The 20,355-nt window shown below is 47.0% G+C and overlaps 1 protein-coding gene across 1 annotated transcript in view; it reads right to left on the minus strand.

Annotated features, from left to right (window-relative positions):
- Positions 1-20,355, minus strand: part of ANTXR1 (ANTXR cell adhesion molecule 1) — a 124,338-nt gene that overhangs the window by 11,260 nt on the left and 92,723 nt on the right. Inside the window, exons 15-17 of the mRNA XM_033159164.1 lie at positions 11,518-11,613; positions 10,371-10,538; positions 8,536-8,616 (exon numbers count right to left, since the gene is read on the minus strand). Coding sequence (XP_033015055.1) covers positions 8,536-8,616; positions 10,371-10,538; positions 11,518-11,613 — 345 coding nt within the window. The remainder of the gene's footprint in view (positions 1-8,535; positions 8,617-10,370; positions 10,539-11,517; positions 11,614-20,355) is intronic.

The following is a 20,355-nucleotide window of genomic DNA, read 5'->3' on the forward strand; positions in this document are numbered from 1 at the left end:
TTCTGTGGCCCCGTCTCTTTTTCTGCTCCTTTAGGTGTGGCAGCCATGACACCACACCCTGGTGGCAGCTATTTTGTGACCGGTGCCCACTGCAGTGCTGTAATATTCCCAGTGTGATGCCCACTGGGCCAAAAACATTGGCCACTTCTGCCTCCGGGAAAGGGATGCTTCCTGAGGGTTCCCTTGGGGTGCTTGTCAGCTCCACCACCGAGTCCCGCACAAATGGCCGAATTGTTTATTGGAAGAACTGGCGGCCCCAAGCAGATGACCTCTCCACCCATCAGCTGTCTAAGGATTATGCAAGTGGGATGAAGCCATGCAGGAAGCAGGGGACATCTAAACAGAAGGGACAAGTGATAGATTTTGGGGGCCACAGTACCCCCTCCTCCCAATATTGGCCCTGACACCAGTACAAGAAGCTTGTGTTTTTTAATTAACATTTCTTTCTTTCTTTCTTTCTTTCTTTCTTTCTTTCTTTCTTTCTTTCTTTCTTTCTTTCTTTCTTTCTTTCTTCCCTCCCTCCCTCCTTCCTTCCTTCCTTCCTTCCAGTATCTATCTTTCTTTCTTTCTTTCTACCAGTATCTTTCTTTCTTTCTTTCTAGCCTGACTCATATAATTTAGTGGAGCTTACTCTCAGGTTAAGTATGCAAAGGACTGCATCCTAAATGCATTTATTTATACACTGTGATTATCCATAGTGAGCTCAGTATATTTTGGCACAGCTGCGGCCTTTTGAGTTCTTATATTCGCCAAGGGTCTATATACCAACATACATATTATTTTAGTTGGAATAGTAAAAAAAGCCACATAATAGCTTTATTTAAGTGCGCACACACACACAAAAAGAATTTAAAAGTCCAAGTCTCTGACTCACACAGGTTGTTCTTTGCTCCTCAAGTAGCAATGAGTAATCAAAAGGGTTACTCTATTCAACACAGCAGAATCAGGTTCCCAGGGAGGGGGGTTTATGGGCTGCTTCTCCCCCCCCTTCTGCTTTAACCCTAACAAACATTTCAATATATTTTCACAGCATCATTAATGACCCTTACTAACAACTCGGTGCATTTGTCATTTTATTAGCTAGTCAGATTTATGAGGCCTGAAATAAAAAATGTCATCCAGGTGTGACATAAATGGATTTAATATCTCCTTTAACTAGAAGAAAAATTGGGGATTTTGCAGGTGCTGAAACGGAGTGGCTTAATCCCCGTCAGCTAATAAATTCTTTCCTAATATTCCGTTCTCATTTTATACAGCCAATCCCACACCAAGTGACCACTGGGCTCTCCTATGCACTCTCTGTTTTTCTCCCTTCACACAGGCATCCACTTTGAATAAAAGAACTGTACAGTTGGAAGGGCATCCCAAGGGTCATCTAGTCCAACCCCCTCCCTGCAATGCAGGAATTGAGCAAAGGCAGAGTGATACAAGGCGTGGGAATAGGCAGAGTGTGCGCCACAAGTCTTCAGCAGTGCAGGAAGGCTGCAGAATGCAACGCTCGGAGTAGCATTCAACTTCCAAAAAATCTCAAGTTTTAAAAAGGAAAAAAAAAAGCATGTTGTCAGTCCTCATGAGGAGATGGTGATGCCTGCTGAAACCTTAAGACTTGCTGAGTAAGGCTACCAGTGGCTCAAGGGGCAGGATGAATTCCATAGCTGAATTCAGCAACAAAGCCAGTGCCACAACTTCATAGGAGGAGGCTAAGAAGCACCAGGGAGCCAGGATACTCTCAGGCTTGTTTGTAGAGGCTAAAATTGCTCCCACCTCCACATTTAGCTAAGAGCTTCAGGATCATGCAAAAGGAATGATGGCTGGCTTTGAAGGGGTTTGACCCTTATAGTGGAGAATTACTGATGACTATGAGTTAATGGGAGCTATTAATAAATATTAACCTTGGTGGCAGAAAGTGAGGAGGAATTAAAGAACCTTTTGATGAGGGTGAAAGAGGAGAGCGCAAAATATGGTCTGAAGCTCAACATCAAAAAAACTAAGATCACGGCCACTGGTCCCATCACCTCCTGGCAAATAGAAGGGGAAGAAATGGAGGCAGTGAGAGATTTTACTTTCTTGGGCTCCATGATCACTGCAGATGGTGGCAACAGTCACGAAATTAGAAGATGCCTGCTTCTTGGGAGAAAAGCAATGACAAACCTAGACAGCATCTTAAAAAGCAGAGACATCACCTTGCCGGCAAAGGTCTGTATAGTTAAAGCTATGGTTTTCCCAGTAGTGATGTATGGAAGTGAGAGCTGGACCATAAAGAAGGTTGATCGCCGAAGAATTGATGCTTTTGAATTATGGTGCTGGAGGAGACTCTTGAGAGTCCCATGGACTGCAAGAAGATCAAACCTATCCATTCTCAAAGAAATCAGCCCTGAGTGCTCACTAGAAGGACAGATTCTGAAGTTGAGGCTCCAGTACTTTGGCCACCTCATGAGAAGAGAAGACTCCCTGGAAAAGACCCTGATGTTGGGAAAAATGGAGGGCACAAGGAGAAGGGGACGACAGAGGATGAGATGGTTGGACAGTGTTCTCGAAGCGACTAGCATGAGTTTGGGCAAACTGCGGGAGGCAGTGAAAGATAGGCGTGCGTGGCGTGCTCTGGTCCATGGGGTCACGAAGAGTCGGACACGACTGAACAACAACAATTAATATTAATAATACAACCTCCTTTATTAATAATCATTTTTTTCATCAGCTTATGTGCCATCTGCATTAAATTGTTGTTGTTGTTTAAAGAAAGGGAGAAGGAGGAATGAAAACTTCTGACAGCTTTAAGATTCCCTTAAGGCAAGTCTTTATGGTTGGCTAGTAAATTCCTTTAAAAACCATGTTTATGATGGAAATGCAAGACAAAACTATAAAATGCCACAAGCGGGCGCCACCATAATTAAAAGTGCCCCCACCCCTAAGTTCCCATTCCTGATAATGAGCTTTTTATATTAGGGGCAGGTTATACCTTTGGGGTGAAAACAGGACTCAATTAAGGGGGGCGGGGAACACCCGCCATTCGGTCTATTATCTTGAACACAAAAATAACCTCATTAATGCAGGCAAAATTGCAAAACCTAGTCCCTTTAGAATGCGAGGAGACCACAGGAATCCCATGTGACCCGGCCTCCTCCAGAATGATTGGAAGCAGCTGGACGTGCTGGCAACCTCAGCCCGTTTCCAGATTTGAGGCTGCAAAAAGAAAATCTCACAACCTCTTTTGTCTGCCCAAAATGAAGCTAGAAAACTGGTTTTAGCCTTTGCCTTGCAAATCGGTTAAAGCAAGTAGAGAATCACAGAGTTGGAAGGGACCTTGGGGGTCTTTTACCTGCAATGCAATGCAAGGAAGGAAAGTAACAAAAATAATTAAAACAAAATAAAATAAAAAAAATTCCTTCCAGTAGCACCTTAGAGACCAACTAAGTTTGTTCTTGGTATGAGCTTTCGTGTGCATGCACACTTCTTCAGATAAAATAATTAAGTCAGGGATGAGGAGGAGAGCTGGGAGCCGCCAGCCCAAGAAGAAGGAAAGAAGAAGAAGCAGCAGCAGCAGCAGCAGCAGCATTTGGATTTGATATCCCGCTTTTCACTACCCGAAGGAGTCTCAAAGCGGCTAACATTCTCCTTTCCCTTCCTCCCCCACAACAAACACTCTGTGAGGTGAGTGGGGCTGAGAGACTTCAGAGAAGTGTGACTAGCCCAAGGTCACCCAGCAGCTGCATGTGGAGGAGTGGGGACGCGAACCCGGTTCACCAGATTACATGACTACCGCACTTAACCACTACACCACACTGGCTCTCAAGAAGAGTGGTGGGAGCCTGCCTCCCAAGAGCCCCCAAGGGAGGGCTCCGGAGATGACACCTTGGAGCCTGGTGGTGGGACACTGAGCAGTTAGCAGAAGGGACAAGCTGGGATCTGGTAGAAGCAGGAGATTTGAAGCAGGAGGGTCAGGGTAAGGAGGGCCTTCCAGGACAGGATTAGAAGCTGAGAATCAGAGACTTTCTTGTGACTTCGGCTGGGAGTTTCATGCCTCTGTGGGTCACTGTTTCTGAGTGTGTGCTTGCAGGGGTTGGACTAGATGACCCTTGGGTCCCTTCCAACTCCAAGATTCTTTGATTCTAGTCTACGTCTTCATCCACCCACAAGCGTTTTCAATCTCATACCTCCAAAATCTATCCTGGGGTTTTACCGTTCACTGTCTCGTGGGCATTACATGATGAGATATATATGCACTTTGCACTTTTGTCTCCTCTCCTCAGTTATTACTTCCCTACCCACCATAAATTCCGTTGTGGCCATGCAGGCAAGTATTTGTTTATTTGTGTGCAAGCCACGGTTTGTTGGTTCATCTGAGGGCAACTCATGGCAGACAACCTACACCTTAGTGTTATCCACAAACCAGACTTGTGTTCTGTGTATACAGCATTTTCGGTATTTGAATTTGCAAATGTGATCTGCTGTTTAATGCATCTTTGAGATTGCCTGAACTTTTGCCTCTGGCGATGAGCAACAGAAGTTTGACCTGACCTTAAAGTAGTCTGTGGGAGCTAATGGCAAAGCAACGGACTGAGATTTCCAATGGGCACGTGAATGGATGCTCATCTGAGGTCTGTCTTGGTGAGCTGGACAGACACGCGTCAGTCTGGCACTGATGTTCTGAGCCAGCTGCTTTACCGGAGCAAATGTAGAAAACACGAGTAAGAGGAGACTTGGTAGAAGTTTATAAAATTATGCATGGTCCGAAGGAAGCGGATAGAGAAAAACTTTTCTCCTTCTCTCCATAAAAAAGGTAAAGGTAAAGGACCCCTGACAGTTAAGTCCAGTCGCAGACGACTCTGGGGTTGCGGAGCTCATCTCGCTTTACAGGCCGAGGGAGCCGCCATTTGTCTGCAGACAGTTTTTCCAGGTCATGTGGCCAGCATGACTAAGCCACTTCTGATGCAACACAACACCAAAACCAGAGCTGCGCACGGAAACGCCGCTTACATTCCTGCCGGAGTGGTACCTGTTTATCTACTTGCACTTTTCGGCGTGCTTTGGAATTTCTAGGTTGGCAGGAGCTGGGACCCAGCAACGGGATTTGAACCGCCAACCTACCGATCGGCAAGCCCAAGAGGCTCAGTGGTTTAGACCACAGCGCCACTGTGCCACTAGAACTTATGGGCATCCAATGAAGCTGAATGTTGGCAGGTTCAGGACAGATTAAAGGAAGTCCTCCTTCATTCAGTGCATTGTTAAACTATGGAACTCCCTCCTGCAGGAGGCAGAGATGTCCACCTAGATGGCATTAAAAGGGCGATTAGATAAATTAATGGAGGAGAGGGCCATCAATGGCTACTAGCCATGAGAGGTGTGCTCTGCCCCCCACAAATGGCACAGTGATGCTTCTGAATCCCAGTTGCTGGAAACCTCAGGAGGGGAGAGGGTTCTTGGGCTCGGGTTCAGCTTGTGGGTTTCCCACAGGCGGCTGGTTGGCCATTGTGATGTCAGGCTCTTCTTAATGAAGCCTCTGAGTTGTTGATTTCTTTATTTATATCTGACAGGAAAGGCCTGGGCCAGAATGTCCTGAAACACATCTTGTGAGTTTGTGTCATCAGCTGATGGAATGAAAATAGGATCAGAAAATTAAAGAAAACAAGTCAAAGGTTTCGCAATCTGCACAGGATGAGGCCTTCATTGTCAGGCTCCCCACCCCCACCCCTGCATTAGATACTGCCCTGTCTGAACTGTATGGTGTACCTGAGAGTACGCAAAACGGAAAGATCTGCATTGGTTAAAAAGGAAAATGGGCACCTGCTCTGATGCACTCTTTTTTTCATGTAAATTCAAATTTAAGGTGCACAACTGTGCCCTTGCTAGTAGGCAAAAGCAGTCGGAGGCAGCATAAAACTGAACAGAGCAACAGAAGTCAGGGGCCAACCAGGGAAAGGGTGGTGGCCCTGCCTACTCTAGACTAGACTAGCTAGCCAACTGTTGGGAACAGAATCCTGGATTAGATGGTCCTTGGATTAATCCAGGAGGATTACAAAACAGACAAATAACCTTGCATGCCTTCCATGTCTCAACACCAGAATGTATTTGCACCTTTGCCAGGGGCCCCAAAGGCATTCAGCTCTCCCTATGCCATTTTTACAATCCTTCTGAAGACACCAGGGCCGTCTGTGTTCATGTCTAAATGCTGGAAAGCAGGCATTCTCGAAGCAAAGACACATCACTATCTCGGCCTCTTCCTAAAGGGGAATTTATTGGCAACTGCAGAATTATTATTAATTTTTTTCCCAAAGGAGAAATATGATCTGTGCTTTCCAAGCAACCGATCTCCAGACCGCCTAATGCCTCCTTCCTGCCCGAGGGACGCTCGCTTTATGTTATGTTTACATCTATGGAAATTTCATGTCACTGCTTGCAAAGCAAATGCGTCACTTGGTCAAAAGGGGGGAGAGCATTTTTGTGGCACTTTTGAAGCTCTCGCAGGTTTCCTTTTGAAGGTTTCTCAGCTGGGGGGGTGGGTTGTTTCCTTTATAATTCTCCGAAGGGTCCTTCAGAAAATATGATGAATGCAGACTTGGGAATATTTGTGTCTAGGTCTCTGGGAGACAGCAGGGGAGCTGGGGGGGCAGATGTGTGGATGTTTCCACCCTGCCGCAAGAGGTGGACTGGGTTTCCCTTCCATCCTGGATCCCGGCCACTGCCAGCGAGGAAGCCTTTTATGAACTGGGGTGAGATTTCATGGTTTTGGAGAGATCTGAAAACCAGACCCATATGTCTAACAGTAAGAAGTGGGGTGGAGGGAATGGAGGTGGGTGGGGAAAACTGGGGTGGAGGGAATGGAGGTGACTGGAAGAGTACAAGGACAGGGGTTTTTTCCCAGAGAGCTGATGGAGGCAGCTCCCCCCTTTTTTTAAAGGCCATAAAACCCATTTGGCTAGAGGCAAGAGCTGGACAACAGAAAAACGTACATCATTATCAGGTCACTGTCAATGCTCTTAGACAACTATATCTGCAGCCACAGGGTCAGGAGAGAAGAACATTTTGTATTCTTCTACTTTATAGAAGATGGGCTGGCTAAGAAATGCCACCTGCTTTTGGTTCTGCTTCTACTATGGTTACAGCGTTGTTTTAACCTTTGCTTGTGTCCATGACATCACCCTTCAAGTTATATCATTGCTGCACAGGGACTGTAACCAGCTCTATGTAACAGAATTTAAAGAAACAAGAAACTTCCCATAGGGAAGCTCAGGCAATCCAGCAGCCGCCCAAGAATGCAGCTGCTGTGCGATGGGAGATTTCTGGTCTCACGAACCCCTGACTGCCGCTGGAGAGGTCCTGCTTGCAGCCCCTCCATCAAGTTCTCCAGCCACTTGGCAAACATTCTAAGCTGCAAGTTTTGGGAAACCAGGATCTCAACAAAGAGAAAACTGTTTGAAACATTCTGAATCAAATCCACAGTTGCACATTTCCACTGTAGACTGAGAGTGCATGCAGGCTTTCAGTTGCTAATCAGTCTTTGTTGTTCTTCTGCTGATTTTCCACATTTAGAATCATAGAATGGTAGAGCTGGAACGGAATGAAAGGGCAATCTATTCCAACCCGCTCCAATGGAAGTTTTAGCGCAGGGGTCAGCAACCTCTTTCAGCCGTGGGCCGGTCCACCGTCCCTCAGACAATGTGGTGGGCCGGACTATTTTTTTTTGGGGGGGGGATGAATGTATTCCTATGCCCCACAAATAACCCAGAGATGCATTTTAAATAAAAGGACACATTCTACTCATGTAAAAACACGCTGATTCCTGGACTGTCCGCAGGCCGCATTTAGAAGGCGATTGGGCCACATCCGGCCCCTGGGCCTTAGTTTGGGGACCCCTGGTTTAGCGTGTTCCTGTGTTTGCATCAACCTAACACACTTGCAGCTCTGGGGGGCATTTAAGTAGCATGTTCATTTGAAGAATAAGTTGTTTAGCTTGTGCTATGTTTAAGCACAAGTGCACTAACAGTTCAATATATTTTTGAAAATGCATAAGCCAAAAAATGGCCAACTTTAGTACAAATATTAAAACTAATGACATTTCCTAAATGGCACCAGCTGAAAGTGTGCTGAAGTCAAGAGGCAGAGCCCTGCATGGAAGGGAAGGGAAAGTGCAGGGGGTGGTATCATTTGAGGATAATGTCATGCAGATAGCTTATGATAAGTGAGTGAACAAAGGGTGGAGATTCTAGAATTTCCCTTGTGTGGAAGGGAGCCTCCGAAGTTCCTCCTGCCCCTTCCCTTTTCAAGATGAACTCAGTATGCTACACCTTCCCTTCTTTGTTGCTCATGAATTTCCCCCTCCTTCCGCTGTCTATTTGGCATCAGCCACAGGATAGTGTGGCTCTGACAAATGGCATTGAGGAAGCAGGCATTTCTTCCCAGCTCACCCCCCCAGAGCAGACTTCAGCAGATGTTCTGGATCGGCCAGTGGGGGGGTGATGGGAGTTGGTCATACAAAACATCTGGAGGGCACCAGGCTTTGGCTCAGATAAAGTTATTAGAAAAGGGCAAGAGTACCTTGTCTCCTGGTTGTGGCCGCATCACAGACACTCGGTCGTAACCTTTCCGCAGCAAAACCCAGAGGGCATCCAGCTTTCCCTGAAAACAAAACAAAGATTGCTTTAGCAGAGTGGTTGTCATCTTCTAAAAGCCTGCAAAGTAAGCAGAGCTACGAAGTGTGCATGCACACGAAAGCTCATACCAAGAACAAACTTAGTTGGTCTCTAAGGTGCTACTGGAAGGATTTTTTTTATTTTACATTTCACTTTGACATAGCTCCATATTTTTTCTTTCTCTTTCTGTCTGTGTGCCTGTCTGTCTCGAAAGAAAAATGTGCAGCTGGGAAGAGGAGTCACGCTCATGAAAACCCCCACTTTTCTTTTGAAAACGCAGGTTTCTAGCCATTATACTGTACTCGCAAAGTTGTGCTTGAGTCTTAAGAGACGTGAATGGTGGGAGGATTTCCAGTGGTTGAGGGCGGGTCTTTCCCATGACTGGCAGAAGCAGAAGAAATTATGCAAAGTAAGGAAATCATGCAGATATGCTCAGTTTGCATAATTCATACAGGCCGCAGAATCCAGCTTTCCTTGGCCCGGAATTTTGGAATCTTTTAGCACAACTCTGATTGCAACAGGGCCTAAGCAGCAATGTAGTTTCATGGACAGAAGAAACACTTCAAGAAGCTTATAGATTTCAGGCCAAAATGCAGATGCTTTCAGAATGATAAAATACACCTCATCCAGACTTCCTTTTGCGTTGATTTCTATGGGCTTTAAACTTCCATGTCGGAGTCCCAGCACTTTCTCTAGGAAAACCTGTGTTTTACCACTGAATTAGAGCAAATGCCAATTGGGCTTTAAGTGGATTGCCGTTTGCTCCAATTTAGCAGTAAAACACGGGTTTTCCCAGGGAAAGTACCAGAAGAAAACAAACGAGTAAAAATTGCATGGACACAGCGCTTTAAAGTGCGGATCTGTGCTTGGAAAGCATGGTGCAAAAGGAAGAGTGGATGAGCCCTTAGTTAATAATGGTGGAAGGAAAGGCTGGGGTTCTGGAGTGCTTCGTTTCTTCTGCATTTTTTAACTGGGTGGTGACACAGCATACAAATCTGTTTTGCAAGAGGACAGAATGCAGGAGACAATAGAGGCACATCTGTGCCCCTTGCTTCCTCCTTCCAGAGGCCCCCATGAACTTCACTCTCGCTCAAAAGAAGCAGGCGATCCACTCCAACAGTGAACATGCCTTCTTCCACAGCAGGGCGTGCAAGTTCTCATTTCTGGAGTGAACAGACCAGGGCAGATGCAGAATAAGCTACGCTGGAATTTTTGCTCAGCAATCTCCTCGTATGCACACTAATGGACAGAGTCTGCTGAGCGTGCCAGAATTTTTTTGGCACTTCTACAGAGAAGGAATATTTGAAGGCGGCTTTGATCCATTTGTTATAAGTTCGGGCTGTCCAGATGAGTGTGAACGGACTTAACGTATGCCACTCAATAAGCAATTAGGTGCTTAATGCTCCTTAATTCTTGGGAATCACGTTCCAGATTTTCTGAAGGTCCATCCTTCAGCTGGTCGTAGGGGCAGGGAACGAGCAGTTGCAGCACCTTGAATTTGGTCACAAGGGGGAGAAGGGGGGGTATTAGCTGGGGCCACCCAAGCATGGGGGGTGGGGAGCGAGTTCTGCAGAGATGGTTTATGGCCTATATATCTGATTCATTCACTGGCTGTTTGTTCAGGATTTTATGATGTTTTCATTACTTTATTGTACACCAACACTTTTTTTAAAAAACCAGTTAGAAAGTGGGGAAGGATGTTTTAGGGGTTGCAATGAAAACACCACGCAAGAGAGGTACCTTAATTGGAGAGTACCACTTGTGGGGGGAAGAGGACCTCCGCATGTTGTTTCCAAGATTCCTGGGCTCCGGGAATTCATACTCTTGTTCCGGCATCTTGACCCGAGCATTCTTGGCCTTCTCCAGCTTTGCGCCTTCCTCAGTGGATCCCCTTTCCCCCCAGCGAACCTAAAAACACCCACAGAGAAACTCTGAGCATTCAGCCCCCTTCACAGAATCATAGCAGCATCAGACTGTACAGCCCCTTGCGGCCCAGCAATCACAGATAAAACATGAATATTCGCTTGGGGCTCAAGCTGTTTCTCTTCTCTGGTTCCTTCAGTCCATTTGGGAGAGGCAGGGGGTTTCAGGCCGTCTGCAGTGATGCCTCAGAAACAGAGGAAAGTATCCCCCCCCCTCGATTTGCTCCTGTTCATGATGCCCCCCCCACACTCCTGCATTAGTGTTACAAGACAAACATGGCTTTGGGGACCTTAAATTTGCTTCATAATGTTGATAGATGGTGGTGGGGGGAATTCTCAACACACATAACAAATCTCAGCCTTCAGGTTATCTCAAAATTGTCTGCTGTCTGTATCTCGCAAAAAGCAGCTTTGTGGGGCCCCAACCCAGACTGGAACCACAGCGGAGGGTGAAAACACACACATCCCATCTCTCGGTGCTGTGGCCCCAATATGGATTTAACTCTTCAACTCCCTGTGCTGTTTTCCTGCCAAAACAGCATTTTTGCAGTAAACAGTAGTTTGGGGGCGAATGTCAGCATCAGGGTGAAGGGAATGTGGGAAGGTAAACAGTATGGAGATGAGAGAGTTAGACACCCCTCTCCTCCACCCTAAGCTACAGTCCCTATCCAGACGAGGGTGAGCCCGTCATTTTTTTGCATCAGCAGCAATCCCTCCAGAGCACACGTCCCTTGCCTAAGGAGAGCCTGCTGGATCAGGCCAATGGCCCATCTAGTCCAGCTCCCTGTTCTCAGAATAGCCAAACCCACCCTCCTCCGTGAACTGGCCCAGTCCTCTTTCAAAGCCATCCACTTTGGTGGACATCACTGTCTCCTGTGGCAGTGAGTTCCACAGTTTAACTATGTGCTGCGTGAAAGAGTTCTCCTCTTATCTGTCTGGAATCTTCCAACTTGGTGTTCACCTACCTCCATCCGCTTAATTCCGCCAACGCCACGTCCACCATAATAGGAGGCGTCTACGGTTGGCCACTTTTTCTTGGGAAGCCCATCGTCGTCTTCTTCCTGAAAAATAAATAAAACAAGAAAAGATGACGATGGCGATGTTGATGGCAATTTAAAGTTACAATGTACGAAACACAAAATACATAATAAAAATAATAAAAACATAATCGAAATAATCGAAACAACAACAAGAAGAAGAGTTTGGATTTCATATCCCGCTTTATCACTACCCTAAGGAGTCTCAAAGCGGCTAACATTCTCCTTTCCCTTCCTCCCCCAAAACAAACACTCTGTGAGGTAAGTTGGGCTGAGAGACTTCAGAGAAGTGTGACTAGCCCAAGGTCACCCAGCAGCTGCATGTGGAGGAGCGGGGAAGTGAACCCGGTTCACCAGATTACAAGTCCACTGCTCTTAACCGCTACACCACACTGGCTCTCAATTAACAATTAACAATACTAATGTATACAAGCTAATAAACAATACACTCCCCCCCCCCAAAGCCCATAAACAACACTCCAGACCACAAATACAAAAAATCCAAATTAACATATAACATTTAACAACAATTTAAAACAACTCCACCCTCCAAATAAAACAGCACCCACCCAGTATTCCCCATTAAAGCTTCAGTTAATGGGGTTTTTAAAAAGCACTTTTGTCTGTAGCACAACCCTGAGACCGCTCCATCTCGTTGTGACAACAGGGGGAGTCAGACCAGCCCACCTACTGAACGTGGTTGCATGAGGTGGGAGGTGGCTGTGGGGGTCTCCATCACTCCTGATGACCCAGTTGTCCCACCCACCCTCTCACTGCCCGCATATTGTGTGCAAAATCCCTCCACACAAAGAGGAATTTGAGCCCCTTCCAAGATATGCACATTGACTGCATAGACAGTGAGGCCACGGAGCAATGGGGGGGGGGGAATAGCCTGCAAGGCTTCCCATATTCTTTCAACGGATGTGGACCTCTTTATGCTTTTAAACAATGTGTTGTGCAGCATCCACATGCCACACAGGAGAATGGGATATAGTGAGAGTCTCAAAAGACCTCTCACTCTCTCCACCAGACGTTCCCTTTGTCCTCCCCCTGCAGGGCTGGCTGCATTCCACAACTGCACCCTGGAAGCACAGAAAGTGACAGACCACGACACCCCACACCCCAAAACAGATGACAGGGCTGTGAACTACAGAAGCACGTATGTAACCATCCCATGTTATGCAGCACATGTGTGTGTGTGTGTGTTAATAAGGGCAGGACTTCTAACATGCAGCCCTGCTGTTTCTCATTCGGATCAGGTGTCCTTACTGGCTTAAAGCTGTGCTCATTAATTCAGCCTTGCAGGAGGCAAAACTAACTTCTAATGCCTTAAAGCATTAGAAGCTTCAGAAGCCCTTCGCAAGAGGTATTTCCTTTGCCTGGCAGGAGGTGTGGAATGTGATCTGTTATCTCCAAAATACATAAACTTGAGGCCGGAGAGATGCTTTCAGGGGTGGAGAAGCATGAAAAAAAGGTGCCGCCAGGACTTGCTCATGTTTGGAAAAGTGGGGAACCTGTGTGTTGCATTTTCAGGAGTACATTTGCACCCTGAACGGAAAAATAACAAACCCAAACAGAGTTTTCTGCATATAAATACGAGGAAACTTTGCAGGCGGAAGGGCTAAAAACCTGCTCTGAACCAAAGAAACAAACTGGAGAACCTGAATTCTACTGCTTGATACCACATTCTGTGCTGTAACAGAATCAGAATGACAAACATAGCTGTGGTAGGGAACTGGCAGCCAATGGGCCAAACCAGGCCCCCAGATGGCAGCTGACCCAAGACTTCTGTCAGACAGAGGAGTCACAACACCCTATTTACTGGTGAGAGAGGGGAAACTTCCAAGAAGGTCGCAAGCCCACGTCTTGCTTCCGTGCATCCTCTACTCTCCCTGTCCTGGCTCAGTGCTATGGGAGTCATAGAATCACAAAATTTTAGCTTTGGAAGGGACCCAAAGAGTCATCTACTGCAGGGGTTGGAGAACTTTAAAAGGTGTTTCTAGTCTGGAGGTATCCCTCACAGAAACCCAAGGAGGCAGGCTCCAAGTGACAAGAGAGGCCTTTATTGCATACAAATGTATGTAGGGTCAGCTTCCTAAAAACATGAGACACAGACACACACACACACACACACACACACACACACACACGGAGAGAGAGAGAGAGAGAGAGAGAGAGAGAGAGAGAGAGAGAGAGAGAGAGAGAGAGAAAGGCTGCATTTTGATGCTTTCTGGCATCATCTTTTACACACGTCCAACAGCATAGGTGATGACCACGTATCAGACAGTTGCTGCAATCACAGCCACCTTTTCCATCACAGCTACAGTTGTTAACACCACACTTTCGGCAATCTTAAAGCACTCGGAGATCTCCCAGCCCTTCAGACTAGCTCACCCCAGCCTTTTCATTTTAATAAGACATGAAAACACGTAACCATCTTTCAGTGCCTGTTCTTGCTCTGTGCCTGCCAATCTCTGCTTTCAGTTATTTCTATTGATCTTTCTGTTCTCTTCTTGACCTAAGATTCAGTGCGATTACTATGTTTGGCTGATCTCCTTGTGTTTCGTTCCTCATGTTGTATCTAACCTGTCTTCATTTCATTCCTTCCAGTTGCGCTAGGAACTGTAGGGGAACGCAGGCTTGCGCATACTTCCGGTTAAAAAAACCAACAACAGCCTGTCTGTTCGATGAGGAAAGGTTCAGATTTCAGTCTGCAAAGCTTTAACTGCACAAAAATGAATTTAGAGATGAAATAAAGGGGGGGGGTTGGAATTCTCCTGCACAGGAATAACAGATGAAGAGGACGTGACTCCTCCTCTTCCTCGTAACACTGAGTTGACTCCCGACAGGCATGTTGCCTCTCATCACTGAAGTGGCAGCACAGCAGCACAGAACTTCAGAGTGGGAAGGGACCCCCAAGGGTCAACGAGAACAAACCCCTGCAAGGCAGGAATCATAGCTGGAGAGGGATGTCACGTGATACATTGCTCCTAGCTAGGCCAGCCTTCCCAAAGCTGGTGCCCTCCAGATGTTCTGGGGTACAGCTCCCTTCATCGCTGACCACCCCTCCTCTCATCCACAGTCAGACGCAGAAATGGCCACCAACTTGGACGGTTTTATAAGGGGATGAGACAAATTCATGGAGGAGGAGAGGGATATTGATGGCTACTAGCCAGGATGGCTATGCTCTGTCTCCACATTCGGAGGCAGCAATGCTTCTGAACACCAGTTGCTGGAAACCACAGGAGGGGAAAGCGTCGCCCTTGCGCTTGGGTCCTGCTTGCTGGTTTCTGTGGGAATGTTCAGGGATGCAGGAGAGAACATATTGTTTAAGATATCCTATTCCAACTTGTGTTTACAAGTTCAATAATATCAGCAGAGTTTGCATTCCACACAGCGGACACGTTTGCTCAGGTTTGCTAAAACCTCTATAATAATACTGCCCTGGTATTTTCCCCTTAAGCCCTCCTGAAAGATAAGACACGACACAGTGCTGGAGACTATTCCATAGGGGAGATAGCTCCTTTTGTCCTAGCATCTTTAGCTAAGCAGATGTTGCTTCCACGAAGAGCGAGGTCAAGAGAGAGAGAGAGAGAGAGAGAGAGAGAGAGAGAGAGAGAGAGAGAGAGAGAGATGGCGGCTAGCCTGTGCCTTTGTTTTACCTGCACAGGTGATGCCACACCCACCTCCTGTCACAAGCAGAGGAAGTCTGTCCCAGCCCAGGAGAAACAGACATCCCCTTTCTATGTCCACTCTAGGGAAGTTGTACTTGACTGCTCCCGTGTTTCACATCCCCCAGTTTCCCTTTGGGGAATCTGGTTCGCCAACATGAGAGCAGGATACTGGACTAGATGGGCCACTGGCGTGATCCAGTGGCCTTTTCTTACGTTCAAGGGCCATACGGACGTCAGAAGGCCCCTCCAGCCCTCTGTGGCTGGCAGATGGCCCTGGCAATAACCACGGCAAGATCACAAGAGCCTTCCTCCTGCTGAAGATCCCAGGCAACGGGTGTGCAGTCTTTCCTGAGGGAGCTAATATAGCCATCATAACCAGTCTCCGCAGGCAGCCTTATTCTATGTGACTTTTTCTAACCCCCATTTGAAGCTCAGTTTGTGGCCACTGACCACATCCTGTGGCGGCAAATTCCATAGTCCAAGTATGCAATGATGTGCAAAGAAGGGCTTCCTTTTGTCTGCCCTGCATCTTCCAGAGGTCCAGCTTCCCTGGATGACCCCCTCTGGGCCTGCTTTCTCCACACTGTGCATAATTTTATAAAATATATGTCATCTTCCTGCAATCCTCCCTACTCAACTTCCCCCCCCCAACTAAAATCCTGTTGTTTAAAACCACGGGGGGGGGGGGGGCTGAAACAGCCATTGCAAAGAAGCAGGCTGATGCAGTCACTTCAAAGGGCACTCTTTGGGGGAGCACTAAGGGGCTATCAAGCCTGCCCCCCCCCCGCCCCAAGGGCTCTGAGGGGAGTGAGTGGGGGAGATGGGGGCTACTGCGCTCTGCCTCCAGGTGGCCAACCAGCAGACTCCTCTCCCCTGCCGAGCCTGAAACTGGCTACCTCTGGCCTTGGGGGGACTCTGGCTCCAGGGACCAGGCAGCCAGCAGCAGAGAGACCTGGAACCGAGGGCAGTTGATGGAGAGAGCAAGCCCTCCTCTCCTCAGGGCCACCTGGGGCTCCTCTTACAGAGGGCCAGCCTGCAAGTCCAAAGTAAGAAGCAGGGCGCTGGAAAACTCTGGCCTCAGCCTTCTCGGCCCCCTAAAGGGTCAGGCAAGTGGGTGGGTGGGCAGGTTCTTTGGCTCTCCTCTCTTGGGAGGTTGTGGACTCTCCTCCATTGCAGGGGGTTGTACTAGATCAGGGATGCCCAACAGGGAACTTTGGTTCCCTAAAAAAAAGCTCAACAATTTTTGTCAATCCAATGGGTAGATCACTGCCAGTTTTTTCACAACAAAATAAAATAAAATAAAAAATTCCTTCCAGTAGCATCTTAGAGACCAACTAAGTTTGTTCTTGGTATGAGCTTTCGTGTGCATGCACACTTCTTCAGATACACTGAATCGGAAGTCACCAGACCCTTATATATAGTGAGGGAGTGGGGAGGGGTATTACTCAGAAGGGTGGTGGGAATGGGTGATCAGCTGATAGGTTTTTTCACAGTGGGAGTAGATCGCAGTCTCTTGGAAGTTGGACGTGCCTGCACTAGATGACCCTCAAGGGTCCCTCCCAACTCAACAATTCTATGATTCTCTGACAAGGAGGGGTTGGCACATGTGCAGCTGGGGGGCGGGAAAGGTTGCATGGGCAGGGAGGTGCCATTTTCTGGTTCACCTCGGGTAACAAAATGTCTTGGGCTGGTCCTGGAAGGAAGGAAGGAAGAAGGAAGGAAGGAAGGAAGGAAGGAAGGAAGGAAGGAAGGAAGGTAAAGAGACGAAACTGCAGCAGCTCTGGGTGCCTTTGTCAGGGATAGTGGCATGCCTGGACGGAGGCCCCTTTGGCCTGGTTCAGTGCTGTGGTTGCCTTGAGTGTACATCAGTTCAGTGCACGGTTTGACTCTTTTGATAAGTGCGTAAGTCGGTCGTTTGCAAGGGACTCTGCTCCATGCAGGCAGAGTTCCCACTTTACGAGATCCTCTGACATGCCAGGGAGCTTGCATGGAGCTTTTCGTGAGGGTTTTATTTTATCATATTTCTTTGCCGTTGCTTGAAAACGGAAAGGAAAACCATCCAAATATTTTCTTTTCTTGCCGTCTCTCTCTCTCTCTCTCTCTCTCTCTCTCTCTCCTGCTCTCCTCACTTTGTTACTGCAAAGGCCTTCGCACAACAGGAAATACCAACGCTTAAGACACTCTCCGCAGGGCCTTAAAAACCTTGCAAGCCATTTAAGATTTTGGGGCAGGAGGAGTCGACAGGCCAGAAAACTCAAAACAGCAGCAGCAGCGGTGCCGAGTCGAAGAAGAGAAAAACACAAGAAGAAGCCACGCAAATCCCATGACAGGATGGAGCCTTTCAAAATACACCGAGAGGCTCCATTTTTCTATGCTGTGAGCATGAGAAACATTTTGAGGAAACGATGCTGCCAGCAGAATTCCACAGCCATTCCGCTGCCCCACTTGATCCCACACAAACAGAAGTTGCAGCTGTGTATGTTTTGGGCCATGGGTCAACCAGGGTGTTTTGCTGCCCCTCCTGGGTGCAAGTGGGTGCCCCTCTCCAATAATAATAATAATAATAATAATAATAATAATAATAATATTTATACCCCACCCATCTGGCTGAGTTTCCCCAGCCACTCTGGGCAGCTCCCAATCAAGTGTTAAAAACAATACAGCATTAAATATTAAAAACTTCCCGATACAGGGCTACCTTTAGATGTCTCCTAAAAGTCAGGTAGTTGTTTATTTCCTTGACATCTGATGGGAGAGCGTTCCACAGGGCGGGCACCACCACCGAGAAGGCCCTCTGCCTGTAACCTCACTTCTCGCAGAGAGGAAACCACCAGAAGGCCCTCGGCGCTGGATCTCAGTGTCCAGGCAGAATGATGGGGGTGGAGATGCTCCTTCAGGTACACAGGCATAGGCCCTCCAGATGTTTTGGGACTACAACTCCCATCAACCCTAGCTAACAGAACCAGTGGTCAGGGATGATGGGAATTGTAGTCTCAAAACAGCTGGAGGGCCGAGTTTGTCGATGCCTGCTCTAGCACTTCAGGGCAGAGAAAAGGACACAGTTCTCAGAACCAGGATTACCACCTGAGCCACCACACCCAGAAGGCAAACAACAGCGGGTGGCCCAACTTGGTCTGCTTTAGTCTGGGAACATGGAGTAAATGCAGAATCAGACCATTGGTCCAAACAGCTCAGTACTGTACACACTGACTGGCAGCAGCTTTCCAGGGTTTCAGGCAGGGGACATTCCCACCGTATCTGAAGGTGCCGCTGGAGAATGAACATGAGACCTTCTGCATGCAAACCAATCTTTCTCCAGCACCAGTATGTTCCTGTGGTTCCTGAAATAAAAAAGCAAGCCCCCTGCCCCTTGCATGCCATATTTCTCCCTCTTTTTCTTAAGGAAACAGCCATTTCCTGGTCAACACACAGGAAGAATAGTTTGACATACGGTAGTCTCACTGCTGCTGCTGCTCCTCCTCCTCGGGTAAAACGCCCCCACCTAAACCAGCCAAACTTCCAGGAAAGTGCATTTAAGGGGACTAGGCACTGATTTATTTTTTATTTTTTAAAAAAATCTGTTTTAGCTACAGTTTGAAAACTATATTTTTTTTTTTTGCAAGAAGAGATCCACCGTCACAAAAACAGCACCCTCTCCTCCAAAATACTTATTTGTCTCACATTACAAAATTTGGAACCATCTGTTCCTGAACGAGCATCATTTGTTGGCAACGTCAGAATGCTTTTGCTGCCAAGAGCCCTTCAAAACACATGGAAAAAGCATCCCATCAGCTAGGAATGAAACAAGTTTAGGAACAGCTTGGGTATCTGTCATACCCCTTGACCGCTTCAATTCTACCAAATAATTTTTGCTCAAGGTAGATCTATTTTCTGAGCCTTCCCTCACACATTTTCCTGGTTTTTCTGTGGTGCCCAAAGGCTAGAGGTAGGTTATTTCTTTGATATGAAAGTGAAGGTTCTCTGGTGCTAAAAACATGAGTTTGTGTAGTGATGAATCTCTAGTGACATGGACTGCACTGCTGCTATTTGGTAAGAAGAAGGAAAGCTTTGGCAGGTCCAAAGGCCATTTGAGGCATTTCTGATTGGGCTCCACCTCCATCCGTTCCAGCCAGCATGGCCAATGGTCAGGGGAGGACCACAGACTAGAACTCAGAGGCTAGAGACCAGTTGCCGGGAAATACTTAAAACTATGGCATACGTTCTCAGGATTCAAATCTGGCACCAAGGGGCTGGAAACAAATTACTTCTTTCCAACACAAGCAGTTTCAATAAAATATAAATATTACAATATCTATTTTCTATCTTGGAGTTTGGGATTTTCTGAAGTGGGTGTTGGTGATTTTTCTATTTTTTGCTCCATTACTGCATAAAAAGAAAGAAAGAAAGAAAGAAAGAGAGGGAGAAGTCAGCCATATGGAGTCTATTTGACGTGATGGGTACTTCTCCTTAACTGTCACCTGACTGCCAGAGGATGAGTTGCAAAACCAACAATGAAAAGCAAAACAAGAGCCCAACATAAGAAACAAAAACAGCTGACTGAAATGTTCTGTTACTCACTCTGCCCTTGTAATCTAAAGAGTACTCCTGTTTATTATTACCAATAGTGAAAGTAACACTACCAGGCCTCACCAGTATGGCCAATGGATGTATAGAATTATAGGACTGTGGAGCTGGAAGGGGACCCCAAGAGTAATCTAGTCCAACCTCCTGCAATACAGGAACCACAACTCAAGAATCCCTGACATGTGGCTATCCAACCTCTAGTTTGAAACCTCCACTGAAGAATCGTCCACCACCTTCTTAGGGTGTCTGTTGCACCACTGAACAGCTCTTACCCTCAGAAAGTTATTTCTAAAGTTTCTTGCCACTTGAATCCATTGGTTCAGGCCCTCCCCTCCAGAGCAGCGGAAAACAAGCTTGCTCCATCCTCCATGTGACATCTTCCGGTATTCGAAGACGAAAGCAACGGTTAGTTTTTTAGTTTTAGTTTGGGAAGGCAAGCAGAACAGCTCAGAGATTCTGTGTGGCAGGGGTGCCAACAAATAAAATATGGGGAGGGGGGCAAGTAAGT

Source organism: Lacerta agilis, chromosome 8, assembly GCF_009819535.1.
Source record: "Lacerta agilis isolate rLacAgi1 chromosome 8, rLacAgi1.pri, whole genome shotgun sequence".
Classification (NCBI taxonomy): Eukaryota; Metazoa; Chordata; class Lepidosauria; order Squamata; family Lacertidae; genus Lacerta; species Lacerta agilis.